Source organism: Anolis carolinensis, unplaced genomic scaffold, assembly GCF_035594765.1.
Source record: "Anolis carolinensis isolate JA03-04 unplaced genomic scaffold, rAnoCar3.1.pri scaffold_7, whole genome shotgun sequence".
Taxonomy (NCBI): Eukaryota; Metazoa; Chordata; class Lepidosauria; order Squamata; family Dactyloidae; genus Anolis; species Anolis carolinensis.
Genome location: NW_026943818.1, coordinates 32,018,961 through 32,045,810, shown reverse-complemented (window position 1 = coordinate 32,045,810; position 26,850 = coordinate 32,018,961). Strand labels below are relative to the sequence as shown.

The following is a 26,850-nucleotide window of genomic DNA, read 5'->3' as shown; positions in this document are numbered from 1 at the left end:
GTTGTTTCTATTCGCTTTATTAAGTTCTTCCAAAGCCAAAAAAAAAACAAAACATTAACTCTAACCATCATTCTTTGAAACAAACCCCCCCCAAAACAAACAAGCGGATACATGCCAAAAATAATAATAATAATAATATGTGAAATTGGTACAATTTGGGGGCGAAACGAGTGGAGTCCGGCTTCGGCGGGGCGTTGGATCCGCTCCGGGTTTTCCCGTGTCGTGATTTCTTCCAAATTCTTACATTTTGAGCCTCAAAACGGGGGGGGTAAAGGATGGACTACTACTTGCGCTGCCTTTGGGGTCTTGCCCTTGAAGACTATCCTCTCATAGAATTGTGTTTTGTAGGGAAACGGATGAGAAACGTTCCCGTGTTTCGGGTCCGTCTTCGCCGGGAAACTAAACGGATCGGATCCTAAAAAATAATAACAAACAAGAGGGGATTTCCAAGCAAAAAGGTCGGGTGGATCGACGTTGTTTAGGACAGTAAACAAACAAACCAGGGCTCCGTTGTCGGACGGATCAGTAGTACGGACGCCGGGGGTTGTTCTGGAAGAAAAAGATAACAATCGGTTTCGTGCAAGTCCGTACGTGCTCAGAGGGCAGATCAATGCCAACGGGAGACGGACAGATCTTATCTGCCTCCTCCGTCGAGCATCAATCAAGGCGAGGCCTCGTATTTATTTATTTCATCTTGACGCAAGGGTGGCTCACCCGTCACCACGTTTCTTCGAGTGGTCAGCGGTGAAATTCGCACATAATAGGAAATATCGTACGTGCAATTTCACAGAGACCACGATGAAGAATACGGCACATATTTATTATTATTATTATTATTATTAAATTCACACATCTCTGACTACACAAGCCCAGGAAATATATGTGCCATTTCACAGAGACCATGATGAAGAATACGGCTAATATTTATTATTATTATTATTATTATTATTATTATTATTATTATTATTAAATTCACACATCTCTGACTACACAAGCCCAGGAAATATATGTGCCATTTCACAGAGACCATGATGAAGAATACGGCTAATATTTATTATTATTATCATTATTATTACAGTAGAGTCTCACTAATCCAAGCCTCTGGATCAGGGGTCCTCAAACTTTTTAAGCTGAGGGCCGGTCCACAATCCTTCAGCACCGGAAATATATGTGCGATTTCAAAGAGACCATGATGAAGAATACGGCTCATATTTATCATTATTATTATTATTATAATTATTATTATTAAATTCGCACATCTCTGATTATATCATAGGAAATACCATATGTGCAATTTCACAGAGACCACGATGAAGAATATGGCTAATATTTATTATTTTCATTATTATTATTATTATTATTATTATTATTATTATTATTATTATTATTAAATTCGCACATCTCTGACTACACAAGCGCAGGAAACACCTTAAGAGCAATTTCACAGAGACCACGATGAAGATTATGGCTCATTTTTATTATTTTCATTATTATTATTATCTCTGACTACACAAGCGCAGGAAATATATGTGCGATTTCACAGAGACCATGATGAACAATATGGCTAGTATTTATTATTTTCATTATTATTATTATTATTAAATTCGCACATCTCTGACTACACAAGCCCAGGAAATATATGTGCCATTTCACAGAGACCATGATGAAGAATACGGCTCATATTTATTATTATTATCATTATTATTACAGTAGAGTCTCACTAATCCAAGCCTCTGGATCAGGGGTCCTCAAACTTTTTAAGCTGAGGGCCGGTCCACAATCCTTCAGCCTGTTGAAGGGCCGGATTATCATTTGAAAAAAATACAAACAAATTCCGATGCACACTGCATATGTCTTATTTGTAGTGCAAAAACAACAACAACAACAACAACAACAAAAGAACAATACAATATTTAAAATTAAAAACAATTTTAACCAACATACATTTATCAGGATTTCAATGGGAAATGTGGTCCTGCTTCTGGCCAATGAGATAGTCAAGTTAATTAGGGTTGTTGTTGTTGTTGTTGTTGTTGTTGTTGTGTGCCTTCAAGTCATTTCAGACTTTGGGTGAGCCTAAGTCTAAAATTTATTTATTTATTTATTTATTATTTACTGCATTTATTTACTACATTTGTATCACACCCTTCTCACCCCAAAGGGGACTCAGAGTGGCTTACAAATTATATGTACATACAATACATTATATTATTAGCATAGCACAATATTAGCATTATATATTACTATATTGAACTGTACCACTATACTGTAATATTATTAGTAATATTATATGTAATATAGAATATATAATTAATATTATTATATGGTATTATTATTAGTGTTATATTGTATTACATTATAATATTACTATCAATATTATATGTATATACAATATATTATATTATAAAACTGAGGGCGGGGGCCAGGTCAATGACCTCGGAGGGCCGCATCCGGCCCCCGGGCCTTAGTTTGGGGACCCCTGCTCTGGATAATCCAAGCCATTTATGTAGTCGATGTTTTCAATATATCGTGATATTTTGGTGCTAAATTCGTAAATACAGTCATTACAACATAACATTACTATGTATTGAACTACTTTTTCTGTCAAATTTGTTGTAAAACATGATGTTTTGGTGCTTAACTTGTAAAATCATAACCTAATTTGATGTTTAATAGGCTTTTCCTTAATCCCTCCTTATTATCCAAGATATTCGCTTATCCAAGCTTCTGCCAGCCCGTTTAGCTTGGATAAGTGAGACTCTACTGTATTCACACATCTGATTATCATATCATAGGAAATACCATATGTGCAATTTCACAGAGACCACGATGAACAATATGGCTCATATTTATTATTATTATTATTATTATTATTATTATTATTATTATTATTATTATTATTATTAAATTCGCACATCTCTGACTACACAAGCACCGGAAATATATGTGCGATTTCACAGAGACCACGATGAAGAATACGGCTCATATTTATTATTAATATTATTATTATTATTATTATTATTATTATTATTATTATTATTATTAAATTCGCACATCTCTGCCTACACAAGCACCGGAAATATATGTGCGATTTCACAGAGACCATGATGAAGAATACGGCTCATATTTATTATTAATATTATTATTAAATTCGCACATCTCTGACTACACAAGCACCGGAAATATATGTGCGATTTCACAGAGACCATGATGAAGAATACGGCTCATATTTATTATTAATATTATTATTAAATTCACACATCTGATTATCATATCATAAGAAATACCATATGTGCAATTTCACAGAGACCACGATGAACAATATGGCTCATATTTATTATTATTATTATTATTATTATTATTATTATTATTATTATTATTATTATTAAATTCGCACATCTCTGACTACACAAGCACCGGAAATATATGTGCGATTTCACAGAGACCATGATGAAGAATACGGCTCATATTTATTATTAATATTATTATTAAATTCACACATCTGATTATCATATCATAGGAAATACCATATGTGCAATTTCACAGAGACCACGATGAACAATATGGCTCATATTTATTATTATTATTATTATTATTATTATTATAATTATTATTATTAAATTCGCACATCTCTGACTACACAAGCACCGGAAATATATGTGCGATTTCACAGAGACCATGATGAAGAATACGGCTCATATTTATTATTAATATTATTATTAAATTCACACATCTGATTATCATATCATAGGAAATACCATATGTGCAATTTCACAGAGACCACGATGAACAATATGGCTCATATTTATTATTATTATTATTATTATTATTATTATTATTATTATTATTATATTCGCACATCTCTGACTACACAAGCACCGGAAATATATGTGCGATTTCACAGAGACCATGATGAAGAATACGGCTCATATTTATTATTAATATTATTATTAAATTCACACATCTGATTATCATATCATAGGAAATACCATATGTGCAATTTCACAGAGACCACGATGAACAATATGGCTCATATTTATTATTATTATTATTATTATTATTATTATTATTATTATTATTATATTCGCACATCTCTGACTACACAAGCACCGGAAATATATGTGCGATTTCACAGAGACCATGATGAAGAATACGGCTCATATTTATTATTAATATTATTATTAAATTCACACATCTGATTATCATATCATAGGAAATACCATATGTGCAATTTCACAGAGACCACGATGAACAATATGGCTCATATTTATTATTATTATTATTATTATTATTATTATTATTATTATTATTATATTCGCACATCTCTGACTACACAAGCACCGGAAATATATGTGCGATTTCACAGAGACCATGATGAAGAATACGGCTCATATTTATTATTAATATTATTATTAAATTCACACATCTCTGACTACACAAGCACCGGAAATATATGTGCGATTTCAAAGAGACCATGATGAAGAATACGGCTCATATTTATCATTATTATTATTATTATAATTATTATTATTAAATTCGCACATCTCTGATTATATCATAGGAAATACCATATGTGCAATTTCACAGAGACCACGATGAAGAATATGGCTAATATTTATTATTTTCATTATTATTATTATTATTATTATTATTACTTTTATTATTATTATTATTATTAAATTCGCACATCTCTGACTACACAAGCGCAGGAAACACCTTAAGAGCAATTTCACAGAGACCACGATGAAGAATATGGCTCATTTTTATTATTTTCATTATTATTATTATCTCTGACTACACAAGCGCAGGAGATATATGTGCGATTTCACAGTGACCATGATGAACAATATGGCTAGTATTTATTATTTTCATTATTATTATTATTATTAAATTCGCACATCTCTGACTACACAAGCACAGGAAATACATACGTGCGATTTCAAAGAGACCATGATGAAGAATATGGCTAATATTTATTATTATTATTAATAATATTAAATTCACACATCTCTGATTATCATATCATAGGAAATACCATACGTGCAATTTCACAGAGACCACGATTAAGAAAAAGGCTATTATTATTATTATTATATGCTGGATTTCATATTATTATTATGATGTTGTAATTATAATGTAATATGATAAAATAATAATAAATAATAATAATTTAATAAATAATAATAATAATAATAATAATAATAACAACAACAACAATAATAATAATAATTACGTTATTATGAAGCATTTGGGGCTTGCAAAAATATTAATTTCTACCAGAATGCGGGAAACTCTCACCAGCGGGTTGGGCCGGAACCGGTAGGCCAGCATCATCCTCTTGCGGAAGGCCTCGTACTCGTCGTCCTCTTTACTCAAGTCGGCCGGGCGGTCGATCCCGAACCCGGCGCCGTCCACGGCGGTCACTCCCCTGTTTCGGGGAAATTAATCTATTATTATTAAAAGTAAGATGGGAAGACTCCATATACTCTGTCAATGTCTTCTTCCATCTCTAGCTCACCGATCTCTCTCTCTCGTATCTATCTCATCAATTACTTTCTTTTCTTTCTCTAAAGCGGGATATAAATATAAATATTTAAATATTATTATTTAAAGTAAGATGGGAAGACTCGATATACTCTGTCAATGTCTTCTTCCATCTCCAGCTCACCGATCTCTATCTCTCGTATCTATCTCATCAATTACTTTCTCTAAAGCGGGGTATAAATATAATGATTTAAATAATAAATATTATTATTTAAAGTAAGATGGGAAGACTCTATATACTCTATCGATGTCTCTTTCCATCTCCGAAGACTCTATATACTCTATTGATGTCTTTTTCCATCTCTATCTCTGTCTCGTCTAGCTATTAGACATGTCCAAAAAATCGTTTTGAATCGTATATCGGAATTATTTCGGATTGTTCTCGCTTTTTGATATGCATTCCGAGACATTGTCTCACAGCGCAACCAGCAATGTCATTCGAACCATTGTTGGCCCATTCTCTAATTGTCTCTTAATATTTTGTTAATTTCCCCCCCGCAAAAAAAAAATTTTAAAATAAATTTTTTAAAATATATTTTTTAAAAAATTGTTTCTTCAACCTACCTTGAATGGGAGCTTAGCGCAGCCTAACATGGCTGCTGCTCCCCAGCCAATCAGAAGCTTCCGCGATGGACGCAAAGGTGGGGGCTAACGTCCTCTGCGTCCACATGGAAGATTTCCATACAAGCCCGGTGTGTAGCGATTGCGCAGGCGCGTCCGCCATTTTAGAAACATTTAGAATCATTACGAATTTTCGGAAATATCCAAAATTTTTGGGTGAAAAAAATCGGAAATACTTTCTATATCGAAGCGCCAGCGCCCCCTACTTTAGAAACGAGAATTGAAACATTTTTTTCATCGATCGGACATGCCTACTAGCTATCTATCTTATCTCTCTCTAGGTCTATCACCTCTCTGTAGTATTACCGTAGTAAAGCGGATCTTTACACGCACGTACTTGTTGACGGGGGCCTTGATGCCCTGCCCGTCGCTGCCCAGGCCGTCCCCCTCCTTCCAGCCCATCTTCATCAGCATCTGGTAGCCAATGTTCTCCACCGTCAGCTTGAACTCCTTGTACTCCGAGTAGTCCGGCTCGCGGCCCTCCTGCAAAAAAGGGAGAAGACAGCGTTTGTCAATAACAGAAAGAGATTGCAACTTTCAAAGTAAATAATAATAATAATAATGATGATAATAGTGTTTCTGGAGTCTAACGACAACTTTCAAAGAATCTAATAATAATAATAATAATAATAATAATAATAATAATAATAATAATAGGGATGATGATGTTTCTGGAGTTGAACAACAACTTTCAAAGAATCTAATAATAATAATAATAATAATAATAATAATAATAATAATAATAATAATAATAGTGTTTCTGGAGTCGAATGGCAACTTTCAAAGGAAATAATAATAATAGTGTTTCTGGTGTTGAATGGCAACTTTCAAAGGAAATAATAATAATAGTGTTTCTGGAGTTGAATGGCAACTTTCGAAGGATCTAATAATAATAGTGTTTCTGGAGTTGAATGGCAACTTTCAAAGGAAATAATAATAATAGTGTTTCTGGAGTTGAATGACAACTTTCGAAGGATCTAATAATAATAGTGTTTCTGGAGTTGAATGGCAACTTTCAAAGGAAATAATAATAATAGTGTTTCTGGAGTTGAATGACAACTTTCGAAGGATCTAATAATAATAATAATAATAATAATAATAGTGATGATGATGTTTCTGGAGTTGAACAACAACTTTCAAAGAATCTAACAATAATAACAATAATAATAATAATGTTTCTGGAGTCGAACGGCAACTTTCAAAGGAAATAATAATAATAATAGTGTTTCTGGAGTTGAATGACAACTTTTGAAGGATCTAATAATAATAATAATAATAATAATAGTGTTTCTGGAGTCAAACGACAACTTTCAAAGAATATAATAATAATAATAATAATAATAATAATAATAATAATAGTGTTTCTAGAGTCAAATGACGACTTTCAAAGGAAATAATAATAATAATAATAATAATAATAGCATTTCTGGAGTCAAACAACAACTTTCAAAGGATGTAATAATAATAATGATGATGTTTCTGGAGTCAAATGACGACTTTCAAAGGATCTAATAATAATGATGATGATGTTTCTAGAGTTGAACGACGACTTTCAAAGGATCTAATAATAATGATGATGATGTTTCTAGAGTTGAACTACGACTTTCGAATGATCTAATAATAATAATAATAATAATAATAATAATAATAATAATAATGGTGTTTCTGGAGTCGAATGGCAACTTTCAAAGGAAATAATAATAATAATAATAATAGTGTTCCTTGAGTCGAACAATGACTTTGAAAGGCTCCAGTAATAATGATAATAATAATAATAATAATAAATAGTAAGGACCATCCAATGAAACAGGAAATAACACTTTCGAGCCAGGAACAGAACAGAATTTTGTGACATAGTGTTAGGGTTCGATTGTGCGAATCTGGCGTCTACATCTCCTTTGAACAGATGCCATTTGTTTTTTAACTGAAGTTATGTTTCGTATTTCAATATTGTTGTTTGTCCCGGCCTCGGTAAGCACAATATTATGATCCCAATGAAGGCGGTGGTTTTGGATGGCATTCCAGTTATTTGGGAGCCGGGCCCTGCCTTTGCTCCAGGGCTTTGTTTATATATATGGAGTCCCTTTTTCTCAAAGCCTGAGTCTAAACACCTGGGCCTGGTAAATCTCTTATTATTATTATTATTATTATTATTATTATTATTATTAAATTCGCACATCTCTGACTACACAAGCGCAGGAAATATATGTGCGATTTCACAGAGCCCATGATGAAGAATACGGCTCATATTTATTATTATTATTATTACTAAATTCACACATCTCTGATTATCATATCACAGGAAATACCATACGTGCGATTTCACAGAGCCCATGATGAAGAATACAGCTAATATTTATTATTATTATTATTATTATTATTATTATTATTATTATTATTATTAAATTCGCACATCTCTGACTACACAAGCGCAGGAAATATATGTGCGATTTCACAGAGCCCATGATGAAGAATACAGCTAATATTTATTATTATTATTATTATTATTATTATTATTATTATTATTATTAAATTCGCACATCTCTGACTACACAAGCGCAGGAAATATATGTGCGATTTCACAGAGACCATGATGAAGAAACGCCTAATATTTATTATTATTATTATTATTATTATTATTATTATTAAATTCGCACATCTCTGACTACACAAGCGCAGGAAATATATGTGCGATTTCACAGAGACCATGATGAAGAATACAGCTAATATTTATTATTATTATTATTATTATTATTATTAAATTCGCACATCTCTGACTACACAAGCGCAGGAAATATATGTGCGATTTCACAGAGACCATGATGAAGAAAACGCCTAATATTTATTATTATTATTATATTATTATTATTATTATTAAATTTGCACATCTCTGATTATCATATCACAGGAAATACCATACGTGCGATTTCACGGAGACCATGATGAAGAATACAGCTAATATTTATTATTATTATTATTATTATTATTATTATTAAATTCGCACATCTCTGACTACACAAGTGCAGGAAATATATCTGCGATTTCACAGAGCCCATGATGAAGAAACGCCTAATATTTATTATTATTATTATTCTTATTATTATTAAATTCACACATCTCTGATTATCATATCACAGGAAATACCATACGTGCGATTTCACAGAGACCACGATGAAGAATACGGCTAATATTTATTATTATTATTATTATTATTATTATTATTATTATTATTATTATTATTAAATTTGCACATCTCTGACTACACAAGCGCAGGAAATATATGTGCGATTTCACAGAGACCATGATGAAGAAAACGCCTAATATTTATTATTATTATTATTATTATTATTATTATTATTATTATTATTATTATATTCGCACATCTCTGACTACACAAGCGCAGGAAATGTATCTGCGATTTCACAGAGACCATGATGAAGAATACAGCTAATATTTATTATTATTATTATTATTATTAAATTCATACATCTCTGATTATCATATCATAGGAAATACCATACGTGCGATTTCACAGAGACCACGATGAAGAATAAGGCTAATATTATTACTAAATTATTATTATTATTATCATTAGTATTATTATATTAATTTCTATCCACCTTTCCCCTCTTTAGGGTCTGCATTTTTCAACGTGAGTGCAGATGTCATTATTATTATTATTTTAATTTCTATCCACCGGTCCGTCATTCCTGGGGGTCGCATTGGTCTCTGGAAGTGAGTGAAAGTACTGCCAATCCCATCATGCGTGGTCCCTTACCTTGAGGGCTTTGAAGGTCTCCATGAACTTCTCCAGCTCGTCCGGCGGGAGGAAGTCCCCGATGAAGTGCTTCCCGCGGCCCATCTGGGTCAGCTGCTCCGCCCACTCTGAGGACAGGGCGGGAGCAAGCGTGAGGCGGAGGCGCAACTGACAGTTGGCCTCCGCCTCCGCCTGTGTTTCCCCGCGGCCGAGCCCACCTCGCGTCTTGTCCATCTCCATGCGCCGCAGCTGGTGCTCCCAGGTGCCCAGCTCGCTGTCCACCTCCTCGTCGCTGTCGTAGCCGGACTTGTGGCCCTTGACCGTCTTCTCCCACATGATCTGCATCTCCTGCATGGCCCGCTTGTGCTTCATGATCAGGTCGTACATCTGCTGCATCTGGGGCGCAAAAGACAACACTCTTCGACCCCTCCCGGCTTGAGAGACCGCAAATCTCCGCAGCCGCGGTGAATTTTCGCCCCGTTGGGGTGACATGGCACACAGGTTGCTCAGCTGTTAGACTGAAGCGCCATGCGAAAAGGGTGAAAGCCAAAGCGCACCTCTTGCTGCTCCTTCAGCTGCTTCCGCTGGGCGTCCGACAGCTCCGTCACTCCCACCAGGCCCACCGGCTTCCCCTTTTCGTAGCCGAGACCCTTGAGGTCCTGGACTGGAGACAAAGCCCACTTATTTGCCTGGATAACATTGCTCTGCGTCTGGGCCTCAACACTGAGATGTGAAACAGGCACGCATCCACCTCCACTGAGGTGTGAAACAAACTGAATACAAAAGGGAGTCCTGAGTCTGAATATGCTCAGTGCAAAACTGGCATGAATCCACCTCCACTGAGGTGTGAAACAGACACATGTCCACCTCCACTGAGGTGTGAAACAGACATACGTCCACTTCCTCTGAGGTGTAAAACAAGCACACATCTACCTCCACTGAGGTGTGAAGCAAACTGAATACAAAAGGGAGTCCTGAGTCTGAATATGCTCAGTACAAAACTGGCATGAATCCACCTCCACTGAGGTTTGAAACAGACACACGTCCACCTCCACTGAGGTGTGACACAGACATGCATCCACCTTCTCTGAGGTGTAAAACAGACATACGTCCACCTCCACTGAGGTGTAAAACAGACACACGTCCACCTCCACTGAGGTGTGAAACAAACTGAATGCAAAAAGGAGTCCTGAGTCTGAACACGCTCAGTACAATCACATGTCTATAGACCCTCCTATACCAAAGAAGTACAGTCAAACTGGCAAATTAACATATACATAAAATACAGGTATACTAGTCCATAGTGTTTAAGTATAGTTGTACTCACTGAAGCCCATACGTCATGGTTCTCTATTGAAGTCCAAAACAACAACACGCATCCACCTCTACTGAGGTGTAAAACAGACACATATCCATCTCCGCTGAGGTATAAAGTAGACATATATCTGCCTCCGCTGAGATGTGAAATAGACACATATCCACCTCCACCGAGGTGTAAAAAAGACACATATCCACCTCCGCTGAGGTGTAAAGCAGACACATATCTGCCTCCGCTGAGGTGTAAACCATACACACATCTACCTCCGCTGAGGTGTGAAACAGACACATATCCACCTCCACTGAGGTGTGAAGCAAACTGAATACAAAAGGGAGTCCTGTGTCTGAACATGCTCAGTATAATAATTCTATAACTCTCCCACACCAAAGAGGTACAGAAAAACTGGCAAATCAACATACACATAGAATATAGGTTAGCAAATACATACATAAACAAATAAATAGTAAATTTCCAATGCCAGCACTGACCGGAGAGCGGGGTGGGCGAGGGACACATATCCACCTCCATTGAGATATAAAACAGACACATATCCGCCTCCACTGAGGTGTAAAAGAGACACATATCCGCCTCCACTGAGGTGTAAAACAGACACGCATCCACCTCCACTGAGGTGTGAAACAAACTGAACACAAAATAGAGTTCTGAGTCTGAATATGCTCAGTATAAAACAGGCACGCATTCACCTCCACTGAGGTGTAGAGAGACAGGCATCCACCTCCATTGAGATGTGAAACAAACAAACACAAAATAGAGTTCTGAGTCTGAATATGCTCAGTATAAAACAGGCACGCATTCACCTCCACTGAGGTGTAAAGAGACAGGCATCCACCTCCACTGAGGTGTGAAACAAACTGGACACAAAATAGAGTTCTGAGTCTGAATATTCTCAGTACGAAACAGACACACACCCACCTCCACTGAGGTGTAAACAAACTGAACACAAAAGGGAGTCCTGAGTCTGAATATGCTCAGTATAAAACAGGCACGCATCCACCTCCACTGAGGTGTGAAACAAACTGGCTACAAAAGGGAGTCCTGAGTCTGAACATGCTCAGTATAATAATTCTATAACTCTCCCACACCAAAGAGGTACAGAAAAACTGGCAAATCAACATACACATAGAATACACACATACATTTGTTTATACATCAACAAATAAATAAATTTCCAACGCCAGCACTGACCGGAGAGCGGGGTGGGCGAGGGCTCCTCCGTCTGCTGGGCCAGTTCCGGGGGCGGCAGGTCCACCTTCTCCTCCTCGGGGCCCCACCGGCTCTTCCGCTTCTTCTTGGCGGCCGACGCGGACACGGCCTTTGCCGATGGTGGTGGCGGGGTGGTTGGCGAGGCGGAGGAGGGCGTGGCCTCGGGGTCGGCCTTGCGCTTGGGGTGGGGGTCGGAGGAGGAGGCGGCGGCGGGGGGCGGCCCCTCGGCGCTCTCGTTGCCTTTCCGGAACTCGTCCAGCTTCTGCCGGTGGTATTTGTGGCCGGAGCTGTTGGGTTCATATATAAATAATAATAATATTATTAGTGTGATATTGTATTACATCATAATATTATTATCAATATTATATGTATATACAATATATTATATTATAAAACTGAGGGCGGGGGCCAGGTAAATGACCTCGGAGGGCCGCATCCGGCCCCCGGGCCTTAGTTTGGGGACCCCTGTCCTAGACTTTTTAGAGCCGTATGGTAAGGTGTACCTGAAGGCCTGGTTCTCCCGGTGGTTCTTCAGGGCCACGGCCTCCACCACGGGGACCCCGTCGGCCACGCCCCGGGCCAGCTTCTCGCCGCGGTCCCGCCTCTCCCGCTCGTCTGGGGGCGAAACTTTAAGCAGCCGGTCAGTACGGCGGACCCAAGTCAACACACCACACACAGCCACACGCTTTAGCCGGGCTTTGGGGTCCCCCGAGGGGGAAAGTTGGGGGGCTTAGACCCTTTACTTGGTTAGAAAGGGGCCCTGATTTTATCCACAGACATAAAATGGGAGGAAAAAGAAGTCACAAGGTTAATACCGATGGAAAATAAACCAGGGGACAGGCTGACTTGGGAGGGGGTCACGATTCATTATTGCCATTATTAAATGATGCAAATAAATAAATATTATGCATTACTATTTGGGGGTCCACTATGTGTTTCTTGCGGTCAACTTTGAATATTATTTAAATATTTTTTAACTGGGATTAAAAAAAAAAAAACACTGTTTATATTTAATTCCGTTTTCATGTTTGCAGATTGGTATATTTTACATTGTGTGCTAATGTTTTCATGAGAGAGATAAAGCAGGGTATACATAATAATAATAATAATAATAATAATAATAATAATAATATATGTAGCTGCTTTGAGTCCCCTTCAGGAGAGATAAAGCTGGATATAAATATAATAATAATAATAATAATAATAATAATAATAATAATAATAATAATAATATATGTAGCTGCTTTGAGTCCCCTTCAGGAGAGATAAAGCTGGATATAAATATAATAATAATAATAATAATAATAATAATAATAATAATAATAATAATAATAGATACACAGCTGCTTTGAGTCCCTTTCAGGAGAGATAAAGCAGGGTATAAATATAATATAATATAATAATAATAGATACACAGCTGCTTTAAGTCCCCTTCAGGAGAGATAAAGCTGGATATAAATAAATATAATGATAATAATAATAATAATAGATACGTAGCTGCTTTGAGTCCCTTTCAGGAGATAAAGCTGGATATAAATACAATAACAACAACAACAATAATAGAAGATACGTAGCTGCTTTGAGTCTCCTTCAGGAGAGATAAAGCAGGGTATAAATATAATAATAGTAATAATAATAATAATAATAATAATAATAATAGATACGTAGCCATTTTGAGTTCCCCTCAGAGGAGATAAAGCAGGGTATAAATAAATATAATAAATATAATAATAATAGATATGTAGCTGCTTTGAGTCCCCTTCAGGAGAGATAAAGCAGGGTTTAAATAAATATAATAATAATAAATATTTATACCTCGCTTTTCTCCCCAAATGGGACCTATAACCTATAAAAACAAATTCACAATAACAAATAAACCTTTGTCTAAAACAACTATTGCACAATAGTAATACAATAATGATAATAATAATTAACTGGAGTTAATGGCTCTTCACTGAATCATCTCAAATAGTGACATTAAGTTTTATATATATATATATATATATATATATGGCAGAAACACACCTATAAATAATAGTAATAATAATAATAATAGCAGTAGTAGTAAACTGGAGTTAATGGCTCTTCACTGAATCATCTCAAATAGTGACATTAAGTTTTATATATATATATATATATATATATATATACACACACACACACACACACACACACACACACATATATACATATACATATACATATATATATATATATATATATATATATATATATATATAAAAAAGAGTGATGGCATCACGGCGACCCACAAAACAACAAAACTACAGGCCCCCCAACCTCGAAATTTGACAACACAACCCATCATCCACGCCTCTAGGTTGATACAACAAAAAGAAAAGAAAAATAAAGTCCTAATTAGAGAGAGAGAGGAATAATTGCTTTTATCCAATTGCTGCCAGTTAGAAGGCTAAGCTCCTCCAACTTGGTCTCCTAGCAACCCAATAAAAAATAATAAAAAACACTAAAAATAATTTAAAATACTAAAAAATTGTATTATTGTATTAAATAAAATACTATAATAACAGAAAATAACTAAAAATAATACAAGAAAATAATAAAAAATAATAAATAAAAAGATAACTTACAATAAAATTAATAAAAAAATACAAATGTCAAATAAAAATGACACAACAATTTTTAACCAATACCACCACCACTTTGCCACAGCAACGCGTGGCCGGGCACAGCTAGTAATAATGAAAATAATGCTTTATTAAAAAACACTAAAAATAATTTAAAATACTAAAAAATTGTATTATTGTATTAAATAAAATACTATAATAACAGAAAATAACTAAAAATAATACAAGAAAATAATAAAAAATAATAAATAAAAAGATAACTTACAATAAAATTAATAAAAAAATACAAATGTCAAATAAAAATTACACAACAATTTTTAACCAATACCACCACCACTTTGCCACAGCAACGCGTGGCCGGGCACAGCTAGTAATAATGAAAATAATGCTTTATTAAAAAACACTAAAAATAATTTAAAATACTAAAAAATTGTATTATTGTATTAAATAAAATACTATAATAACAGAAAATAACTAAAAATAATACAAGAAAATAATAAAAAATAATAAATAAAAAGATAACTTACAATAAAATTAATAAAAAAATACAAATGTCAAATAAAAATTACACAACAATTTTTAACCAATACCACCCCCACTTTGCCACAGCAACGCGTGGCCGGGCACAGCTAGTGTGTGTATATATATATATATATATATATATATATATATATGGCAGAAACACACCTATAAATAATAGTAATCATAATAATAGCAGCAGTAGTAAACTGGAGTTAATGGCTCTTCATCTGGACGATACTTTGGACTATTTCCGATTTATCGCGAGCATATAAGTTATGATTTAACAGGCTTTTCGTTGACATATAGGACACTGACAAAGCCGCAAGCCAAACGGACACACATTGGTCCTGGCCTTACCCTTTTGGGACGAGGAGGTCTCCTCGGGGTCCTGGCTTTTCTTCCACATCTCCGCCAGTTTCTTTCGGTAGTACAGAAACTCTGGGCTGTTCTTATCGTGCAGAAATCTAGACAAAGAGAGAGAAAATAAAATAATAAATGCAGAGAAATGGGGAGACAAGGCGGTCTACAAATAAAGCTTTATTTATTGTATTATTTAAATGGGGGGCTGAAGTGGAAAGCGACTATAGTCGGGGCAAAAGAGAGAGGAAAATAAAGGAACTGAACCAAAAAAATCTTCATGATCGAGCAAATAATATAAACCAATGAGTAGTTATATCTATATATATAATATTAATAACGTTGTAATCTAATATATTAGATTATATATTATTATAATACATTGTATTATGATGTAATACAATGTAATAATTATTATAATTCACTATTATAATTGTATATTTATATTACATGCAATATTACTAATAATATTGCGATATAGTTGTATAATATAATATATTGTATGTATATATACTTGTAAACCGCCCTGAGTCCCCTTCGGGGTGAGAAGGGTCGCAACTAAATAATAAATAAATACACTACAACTTATGATATAGTACAATATATTATACAATACTAATAGTATAATATACTGGTAGTATATTACATATATTGCGACATAATAATACATACAATATAATAATACGTAATAATATACGTATACATATTATATATTACATGTAATATTACTAATAATATTGCAGTCCAATGGTATAAGACAATATAGCAATATGTGATACTAATATTGTGCTATGCTAATAAAATATATTGTATTGACTTATAATATTGATAATAATAATAAAACATGTTGCTATGTATATACCATTGTGACATTACAAATGACATACATCTATCCAATAAAATAATAATAATAATAATAATAATAATAATACTAAATCTTTATTTATATCCCATTTCTCTCTCTCACAGGATCCAAAGAAAATCACACAAACAACAATCAGGGTACATTGCAATAAATATAAGCATAATAATAATAAATCTTTGTTTATATCCCGCTTTTCTCTCTCACGGGACTCAAAGTGGCTTACAACATATCAAAATCACATAAACAACAACCAGAGTACATCGCAATAAATATAATAATAATAATAATAATAATGAAATCCAGCATATCTATCTTGTTTGCTGTGTCATAATAAAATATAATAATAATAATAATAATAATAATAATAATAATAATAATAATAATAATAATAATAAATCTTGGTTTATCTCCTGCTTTTCTCTCTCACGGGACCCAAAGTGGCTTACAACATATGAAAATCACATAAATAACAACCAGAGTTCATCGCAATAAATATAAGCATAATAATAATAATAATAATAATAATAATAATAATGATGAAATCCAGCATATCTATCTTGTTTGCTGTGTCATAATAAAATAATAATATAATAATAATAATAATAATAATAATAATAATAATAATAATAAATCTTTGTTTATATTCCGCTTCTCTCTCTCGCGGGACTCAAAGTGGCTTACAACATATCAAAATCACATAAACAACAACCAGAGTACATCGCAATAAATATAATAATAATAATAATAATAATAATAATAAATCTTTGTTTATATCCCGCTTTTCTCTCTCGCGGGACTCAAAGTGGCTTACAACATACCAAAATCACATAAACAACAACCAGAGTACATCGCAATAAATATAAGCATAATAATAATAATAATAATAATAATAATAATAAATCTTTGTTTATATCCCGCTTTTCTCTCTCACGGGACTCAAAGTGGCTTACAACATATCAAAATCACCTAAACAACAACCAGAGTACATCGCAATAAATATAAGCATAATAATAATAATAATAATGAAATCCAGCATATCTATCTTGTTTGCTGTGTCATAATAAAATAATAATAATAATAATAATAATAATAATAATAATAATAATAATAAATCTTTGTTTATATCCCGCTTTTCTCTCTCACAGGTCTCACAGTGGCTTACAACATATCAAAATCACATAAACAACAACCAGAGTACATTGCAATAAATATAAGCATAATAATAATAATAATAATAATAATAATGAAATCCAGCATATCTATCTTTTTTGCTGTGTCATAATAAAATAAAATAATAATAATAAATCTTTGTTTATATCCTGCTTTTCTTTCTCACGGGTCTCACAGTGGCTTACAACATATCAAAATCACATAAACAACAACCAGAGTACATTGCAATAAATATAAGCATAATAATAATAATAATAATAATAATAATAATAATGAAATCCAGCATATCTATCTTTTTTGCTGTGTCATAATAAAATAAAATAATAATAATAAATCTTTGTTTATATCCTGCTTTTCTTTCTCACGGGTCTCACAGTGGCTTACAACATATCAAAATCACATAAACAACAACCAGAGTACATCGCAATAAATCTATATATATAAAAGAGTGATGGCATCACGGCAGCGGACAAAACAACAAAAGTAAACACCCCACAACCTCGAAAATTGACAGCACAACCCCTCATCCATGCCTCTAGGTTGATACAACAAAAAGAAAAGAAAAATAAAGTCCTAATTAGAGGAAGAGGAATAATTGTTTTTATCCAATTGCTGCCAGTTAGAAGGCTAAGCTCTGTTCACTTGGTCCCCTAGCAACCCACTCAGCCCAGGGGACCCTTTACCTTAACTACCACCAATTCCTCAATACTTTATTTCCCATACCACCAGACTTCGCCACAGCAACGCGTGGCCGGGCACAGCTAGTATAAGCATAATAAAATAAACAAATTAAGGAAAACAACTGCAATGATCTGGGCTGAGCGAGGGGGCAAAGTGGGGTATCTGTGCACAAAAACTCACGCCAGGTTGGGGTTGTCCTTGCAGTCCTCCAGGGCCACTTTCTCCATCTCGGGCCCCCCGTCGGCCACCACGCGGGCCAGCTTCTCCACAATCCGGCGGGTCTTGAGGTCCTCTGGGGGGCAAACTTTAAGCAGGCTGTCAGTACTGGGGCTCTCTACTCACACCCCCAACAGGCACACTCCCTCTAAGGACCACGGCAGGCAGGCCGGCGGGGGAAAAGGGGGGCAAGGGGTGGAGGGAGGGGGGGGGGAACGAGGAGAAAGAGGGTGAAACCATGGAGCTGCGGCAGAGGAGGAGGAGGAGGAGGAGGACAGCAACACAACCTTGAAAATCGTATCATTAATAAAAAAAATAACAAAGTGTCCCAAAAAAATGTATACACACTATGTTGTGGCCAGAATGTATATACAGTAGAGTCTCACTTATCCAACATAAACGGGCCGGCAGAACGTTGGATAAGAGAATATGTTGGATAATAAGGAGAGATTAAGAAAAAGCCTATTAAACATCAAAATAGGTTATGATTTTACAAATGAAGCACCAAAACATCATGTTATGCAACAAATTTGACAGAAAAAGTAGTTCATTACGCATTAATGCTACATAGTAATTACTGTATTTACAAATTTAGACCCAAAATATCACGATGTATTGAAAACATTGACTACAAAAATGCGTTGGATAATCCAGAACGTTGGATAAGCGAGTGTTGGATAAGTGAGACTCTACTGTATATACATTATATGACTGGCATAGCACAATATTAGCATTATGCATTACTATATCTACCCACTGTACTGTAATATTATTAGTAATACATAAAATTAATATTTCTATATTGAACTATTATCAGCATTATATTGCATTACATTATAATATTATTAGCAATATTGTATGCATTTACAATATATTATATTATTATATATCAATCCTGGGGGAGTGTTTTTGAGATTTTTTTTTTAAAAGATATTTTAAAGATGTTTTTAAATTGTTAGATTTTAGCCTTTCTTGTAAGCCATCCCGAGCCCTAGGGGAGTGGCGGCATATAAGTTTAAATAATAAATAAATAAATAAATATTATATAACTAATGTTACTATATTGCATTACTATCAGTATTATATTGCATTACATTATAATATTATTATCAATATTATATGCGTACACACTATATACACCGGAATGTATTTACAATACATTCTATGATTGGCATAGCACAATATTAGCATTATGCATTACTATATTGAACTATACCCACTATACTGTAATATTATTTGCAATATTACACGTAACATATCCATAATTAATATTATATTGTATTATCTTGTACTATGTTGCATTACATTATAATATTATTAGCAATATTGTATGCATTTACAATATATTATATTATTATATATCACTGCATATTATATAACTAATGTTACTATACTGCATTACTATCAGTATTATATTGTGTTACATTATAACATTACTATTACTAAACTGCATTATTATCAGTATTATATTGCATTACATTATAATATTATTATCAATATTATATGCATACACACTATGTACACCGGAATGTATTTACAATACATTATATGATTAGCATAGCACAATATTAGCATTATACATTACTATATTGAACTATACCCACTACACTGTAATATTATTTGCAATATTACATGTAACATATCCATAATTATTATTATATTGTATTATTATCAGTACTATATTGCACTACATTACAACATTATTATCAACATTATATGCATTTACAAGATATCATATTATTATATATTATTGTATATTATATAACTAATGTTACTATATTGCATTATTATAGTATTACACTGTATTACATTATAATATTGCTATTACTATATTGCATTATTATCAGTATTATATTGCATTACATTATAATATTCCTATCAATGTTATATGTATTTACAACATATTATTATATATCATTGTATATTATATAACTAATGTTACTATATTGCATTATTATAGTATTACACTGTATTACATTATAATATTGCTATTACTATATTGCATTATTATCAGTATTATATTGCATTACATTATAATATTCCTATCAATGTTATATGTATTTACAACATATTATTATATATCATTGTATATTATATAACTAATGTTACTATATTGCATTATTATAGTATTACATTGAATTACATTATAATATTGCTATTACTATATTGCATTATTATCAGTATTATATTGCATTACATTATAATATTCCTATCAATGTTATATGTATTTACAACATATTATTATATATCATTGTATATTATATAACTAATGTTACTATATTACATTATTATAGTATTATATTGAATTACATTATAATATTCCTATCAATGTTATATGTATTTACAACATATTATTATATATTATTGTATGTTATATAACTAATGTTACTATATTACATTATTATAGTATTATATTGAATTACATTATAATATTGCTATTACTATATTGCATTATTATCAGTATTATATTGCATTACATTATAATATTCCTATCAATGTTATATGTATTTACAACATATTATTATATATTACTGTATATTATATAACTAATGTTACTATATTACATTATTATAGTATTATATTGTATTACATTATAATATTGCTATTACTATATTGCATTATTATCAGTATTATATTGCATTACATTATAATATTCCTATCAATGTTATATGCATTTACAACATATTATATTATTATATATTATTGTATATTATAATTGTACAGTAGAGTCTCACTTATCCAAGCCTCGCTTATCCAAGCCTCTGGATAATCCAAGCCATTTTTCTAGTCAATGTTTTCAATATAGCGTGATATTTTGGTGCTAAATTCATAAATACAGTAATTACAACATAACATTGCTGCGTATTGAACTGCTTTTTCTGTCAAATTTGTTGTAAAACATGATGTTTTGGTGCTTAATTTGTAAAATCATAACCTAATTTGAAGTTTAATAGGCTTCTCCTTAATCCTTCCTTATTATCCAAGATATTTGCTTATCCAAGCTTCTGCCGGCCCGTTTAGCTTGGATTAGTGAGACTCTACTGTATATCCCACTTGCCTATATCTGTGGCCATTGGCCAGCTGCATCAAATAGCCTCGCAGCTTCAAATCCTAGCTGCTTCCTGCCTTTGTTGGGAGGTGTTAGCTGGCCCTGATTGTTTCCTGTCTGGAATTCCTTCTTTCCCTGAGTGTTGCTCTTTATTTACTGTCCCGATTCTAGAGTTTTTTTTCCATCCTGGGGATGGGACTATCAATGGAGCTATCGGCTTTTGAAGTGTGCATACATTTTTTTGGGACACGCTGCGTTGCTCTTAGGGTATTATTATTATGATATTTATTTGTATCCCCACTTTATCTCCCCCAAAGGGGACTCAAGGCTCTGCTATGTGGAAACGGAAGAAGCCAGAGCGTTGGGGAGGGGAGCTTACTTTTGATCTCCAGCCACTGCTCGTAGTCCTCTTCTTCCTCGTCGTCCGGCGACTGGAAAACGCTGAGCCGGTTGGTGACGGGCGTCTGCTTGGCGTGGGTGTAGTTCTTGACCTGGCTCAGCATGCTGCTCACGCTCAGGTTGGGCCGCTTCCCGGTCAGCGGGGGCTTCTTGGCCGGAGGGGGCTGCGCAGCGGAGGACGACTCGGCGGAACTGGAGGACGCGCCTAGGACGGCAAGCAAAAATGGGTTTCGGCAATGGGATGGGACAGAGAACATAAACACAAAGCCTTCCGATATGAAGAGCTTCCCATGGAGGACCACCTGACAGCAACACCAGAGGCACTCCAAGTGGCCAGTTTTTGGTCAAAGGAAATTTAATATCTATATATATAAAAGAGTGATGGCATCACGGCAGCGGACAAAACAACAAAACTACAGGCCCCCCAACCTCGAAATTTGACAACACAACCCATCAAGGAAGGGCCTCGAGTCTAAACTGCCATATAATCCAGTTCAAATCTGATAATCTGTGGAAGAGGCCTAAGTGAGGCCTAACTGTGCCTGTCCCCTGGGCTGAGGAGGTTGCTAGGAGACCAAGTGGGCAGAGCTTAGCAATTGGCAGCAATTGGATAAAAACAATTATTCCTCTCCCTCTAATTAGGACTTTATTTTTCTTTTCTTTTTGTTGTATCAACCTAGAGCCATGGATGATGGGTTGTGTTGTCAAATTTCAAGGTTGGGGGGCCTGTAGTTTTGTTGTTTTGTCCGCTGCCCTGATGCCATCACTCTTTTATATATATAGATATAGAGGCAAAAATTATACAGGCTCAACGTAAGGCTCAGGATAAAATATAGGGCGATCAGGAAGAGTAATCACGTTTAAAAAATAAAATCAACAAGAGGAAACAAATATCCACAGACGGGCCCTTTCCAAGCACAAAAGGCAGAGAAGGCAACAGCAAAGCAAGAGGCTCACCGCTTCCCGACTTCTCCTTCTGCAGTTTGAGGAACTGTTGGAGGAAGCTCCCGTCGTTGGCAAACTTGTTCGACACGGTGCTCTCGCCCTCGCCGCTCTCGTCGCTGGAAAGCAAGAGAGGGAGGGCATTAACGGTGGCAACGAAAACAATAAACGGGTCATATATAAACTTATCAAAAGCAAGCAAGCAAGCGTTCCGTCCCGGTCCCAACTCCTACGGACTCGCTGGCCTGCGAGGGCTGCTGCCGGGCCAAGTGGCTCTGCTTGGCCTGCCGCTCCATCTTGGCCTCGATCTCCCGCTTCTTCTGGGCGATCAGCTTCTCCTGGTGGAGGATGTTCACGTTGGTCTTCATCGACTTGGGCATGGTGACGCCAAACCACCGGCTGACTTTGCCTGGCCACACAAGGGGAGAGGACAAACATGGGAGATACCACACAAAGAGGTCAAGGTTCCCCTCCTATCAGTATGGGCATGTGCTATAAAAATAATAATAATAATATAATGTACTAGCTGTGCCCGGCCACGCGTTGCTGTGGCAAAGTGGTGGTGGTATTGGTTAAAAATTGTTGTGTAATTTTTATTTGACATTATTTGCATTTTTAAATTAATTTTATTGTAAGTTATATTTTTATTTATTATATTTTATTATTTCCTTGTATTATTTTTAGTTATTTTCTGTTATTATAGTATTTTATTGTATCAGTTGTTGTTTATTGTATTAGTGTAATCAGTTTATTGTATTAGTGTTTTTTATTATTTTTTATTGGGTTGCTAGGGGACCAAGTTGGAGGACCTTAGCCTTCTAACTGGCAGCAATTGGATAAAAGCAATTATTTCTCTCCCTCTAGTTAGGACTTTATTTTTCTTTTCTTTTTGTTGTATCAACCTAGAGGCATGGATGATGGGTTGTGTTGTCAAATTTCGAGGTTGGGGGGCCTGTAGTTTTGTTGTTTTGTAGGTCGCCGTGATGCCATCACTCTTTTATATATATAGATGGCCAAAACACACCTATCGATAAGAATATATACTTCCCCCTAATATTAGTGTCAGTAATAATAATATAACAATATTACAATAATATTTGTATAGCAGAAACACACCTAGCAATAAAAATATATATTTCCCCCTAATATTAGTGTCAATAATAACACCATAATAGTAATAACAATAATAATAATACAGTAGAGTCTTACTAATCCAAGCTAAACGGGCCGGCAGAAGCTTGGATAAGCGAATAACTTGGATAATAAGGAGAGATTAAGGAAAAGCCTATTAAACGTCAAATTAGGTTATGATTTTACAAATTAAGCACCAAAACTTCATGTTATACAACAAATTTGACAGAAAAAGTAGTTCAATACGCAGTAATGTTATGTTGTAATTACTGTATTTACGAATTTAGCACCAAAATATCACGATATATTGAAAACATTGACTACAAAAATGGCTTATCCAGAGGCTTGGATAAGCGAGGCTTGGATTAGTGAGACTCTACTGTATATGCATAGCAGAAACACACCTAGCAATAATAATATAATACATACAGCTGAAAGACATGCATCAATAACAGTAATATAATTATATAATATAAGTATAACAGAATATGTATATAATAATAAGTATAATAATATATTATAATATTTATCATCTACACATATCATATTACTATGGCAGAAACAGACCTATCAATAAGAATATTAATATAATACATACAGCTGAAAGACATGTATCAATAACAGTAATATAATTATATAATATCAGTATAACAGAATATGTATATAATAATAAGTATAATAATATATTATAATATTTATCATCTACACATATCATATTATTATGGCAGAAACAGACCTATCAATAAGAATATTAATATAATACATACAGCTGAAAAACATGTATCAATAACAATAATATAATTATATTAATATAACATAAGTATAACTTATGTATATAATATATATAATTACATAATATAATATTTATCAGGTATATGCATTATATGATTATTAATAGTTGTGTTGTAGATGTTCATAATATTATTCCTATTGATAGGTGTCTTTCTGCCATACATATATTATTATTATTGATAGGTCTGTTTCTGCCATACATATATTATTATTCTTATTGACAGGTCTGTTTCTGCCATACATATATTATTACTATTGATAGGTCTGTTTCTGCCATACATATATTATTACTATTGATAGGTCTGTTTCTGCCATATATTATTATTATTATTATTGACAGGTCTGTTTCTGCCATACATATATTATTATTATTATTGACAGGTCTGTTTCTGCCATACATATATTATTATTATTATTGACAGGTCTGTTTCTGCCATACATATATTATTATTATTATTGGCAGGTCTGTTTCTGCCATACATATATTATTATTATTATTGACAGGTCTGTTTCTGCCATACATATATTATTATTATTATTGACAGGTCTGTTTCTGCCATACATATATTATTATTATTATTGGCAGGTCTGTTTCTGCCATACATATATTATTATTATTATTGACAGGTCTGTTTCTGCCATACATATATTATTATTATTATTATTATTATTATTGACAGGTCTGTTTCTGCCATACATATATTATTATTGGCACGTCTGTTTCTGCCATACATATTATTATTATTAACAGGTCTGTTTCAGCCATACATATTATATTATTATTATTATTACTACTACTATTATTGATGGATGTGTCTCAGTCATACATATTGTGATATTATTACTAATAATGGGAGGAAATAGACCAGTTATTATTATTAGTAATACTATTAGTAACATTGTTAATGGGTAAGTTATTATTTTTGTTGCTGTTAATTGGTTTAGCTGGGCTGGGGATGGATAAGAAGGTGATAAGTACACTATAGAGCAGGCCTGGGCCTACTTGGGCCTTCCAGGGGTTTTGGACTACAACTCCCACAATTCCTAACAGCCTGCCGGCTGTTAGGAATTGTGGGAGTTGTAGTCCAAAACCCCTGGAAGGCCCAAGTAGGCCCAGGCCTGGAATAGAGGGAAAATACTACCAAGAAGGCCTTGGTATGGGCCTGTGGATGATGGGACAGCTTTCCCTATGGAAACCAATGAGGGAATGGCCTATTGAATTCAACGGAGGCCCACCTGAGGGGAAAAAAGACAGGTAAACTCACCTGGCGCTTCTCTGCTTCCTTCCATGTCTCTCAGGAAGTCCCGTTTCTCCCACAAGCCCTGAAGACTAGCAGCTTCCAACTCTCGCGAGAACACAGCCTTCCTTGCTCCTTTTGTCCTCGCTGAGGTAAACAAGGCGCCCTCCGCGCTGCGCATGCGTCGCGCGTCGCAGCCGAGCCGTCCTCTCCTCCGATTGGTCGAGTCCCTTTGGCGCCGGCGCAGACGCTCCCATCCGGGTCTTCGCCTAGGTGGTGCGCAGGCGCGGAGGCTTCCATCCGGGTCTTCTCCGGATGGTGCCCTCTTCCTGCGCAGGCGCAGAGGCTTCCATCCGGGTCTTTTCCGGATGGTTCCCTCCTCCTGCGCAGGCGCAGAGGCTTCCATCCGGGTCTTTTCCGG

General features: G+C 34.5%; 1 protein-coding gene across 3 annotated transcripts; it reads right to left on the bottom strand.

Annotated features, from left to right (window-relative positions):
- Positions 1 to 26,850, bottom strand: sugp1 (SURP and G-patch domain containing 1). Of its 3 annotated transcripts, XM_062960358.1 has the most exons (15): positions 26,457 to 26,850; positions 23,506 to 23,677; positions 23,284 to 23,387; positions 22,307 to 22,531; positions 18,843 to 18,966; positions 15,947 to 16,053; positions 12,968 to 13,091; positions 12,447 to 12,751; positions 10,480 to 10,586; positions 10,141 to 10,318; positions 9,944 to 10,050; positions 6,503 to 6,648; positions 5,299 to 5,428; positions 501 to 549; positions 1 to 415 (listed from the first exon to the last, which is right to left on the bottom strand). In XM_062960358.1, exons 1-14 carry the CDS (start codon positions 26,833 to 26,835, stop codon positions 523 to 525), a joined length of 2,235 nt encoding a protein of 744 aa, XP_062816428.1. In that variant the 5' UTR covers positions 26,836 to 26,850; the 3' UTR covers positions 1 to 415; positions 501 to 522. The 3 variants fall into 3 exon arrangements, with proteins under 3 accessions (XP_062816428.1, XP_062816427.1, XP_062816429.1); XM_062960357.1 differs by having other exon boundaries at positions 1 to 549; XM_062960359.1 differs by having other exon boundaries at positions 1 to 549; positions 12,968 to 13,079.

Excerpts from the sequence above, each read along its gene's own strand:
- sugp1 (XM_062960357.1), bottom strand. The coding sequence starts at position 26,835 with ATGGAAGCCTCTGCGCCTGCGCAGGAGGAGGGAACCATCCGGAAAAGA. Across the intron at positions 23,678-26,456 it reads AGGAAGCAGAGAAGCGCCAG|GCAAAGTCAGCCGGTGGTTT; the intron begins GTGAGTTTACCT and ends TTGTGTGGCCAG. Across the intron at positions 12,752-12,967 it reads CGGGAGAACCAGGCCTTCAG|CTCCGGCCACAAATACCACC; the intron begins GTACACCTTACC and ends TGAACCCAACAG.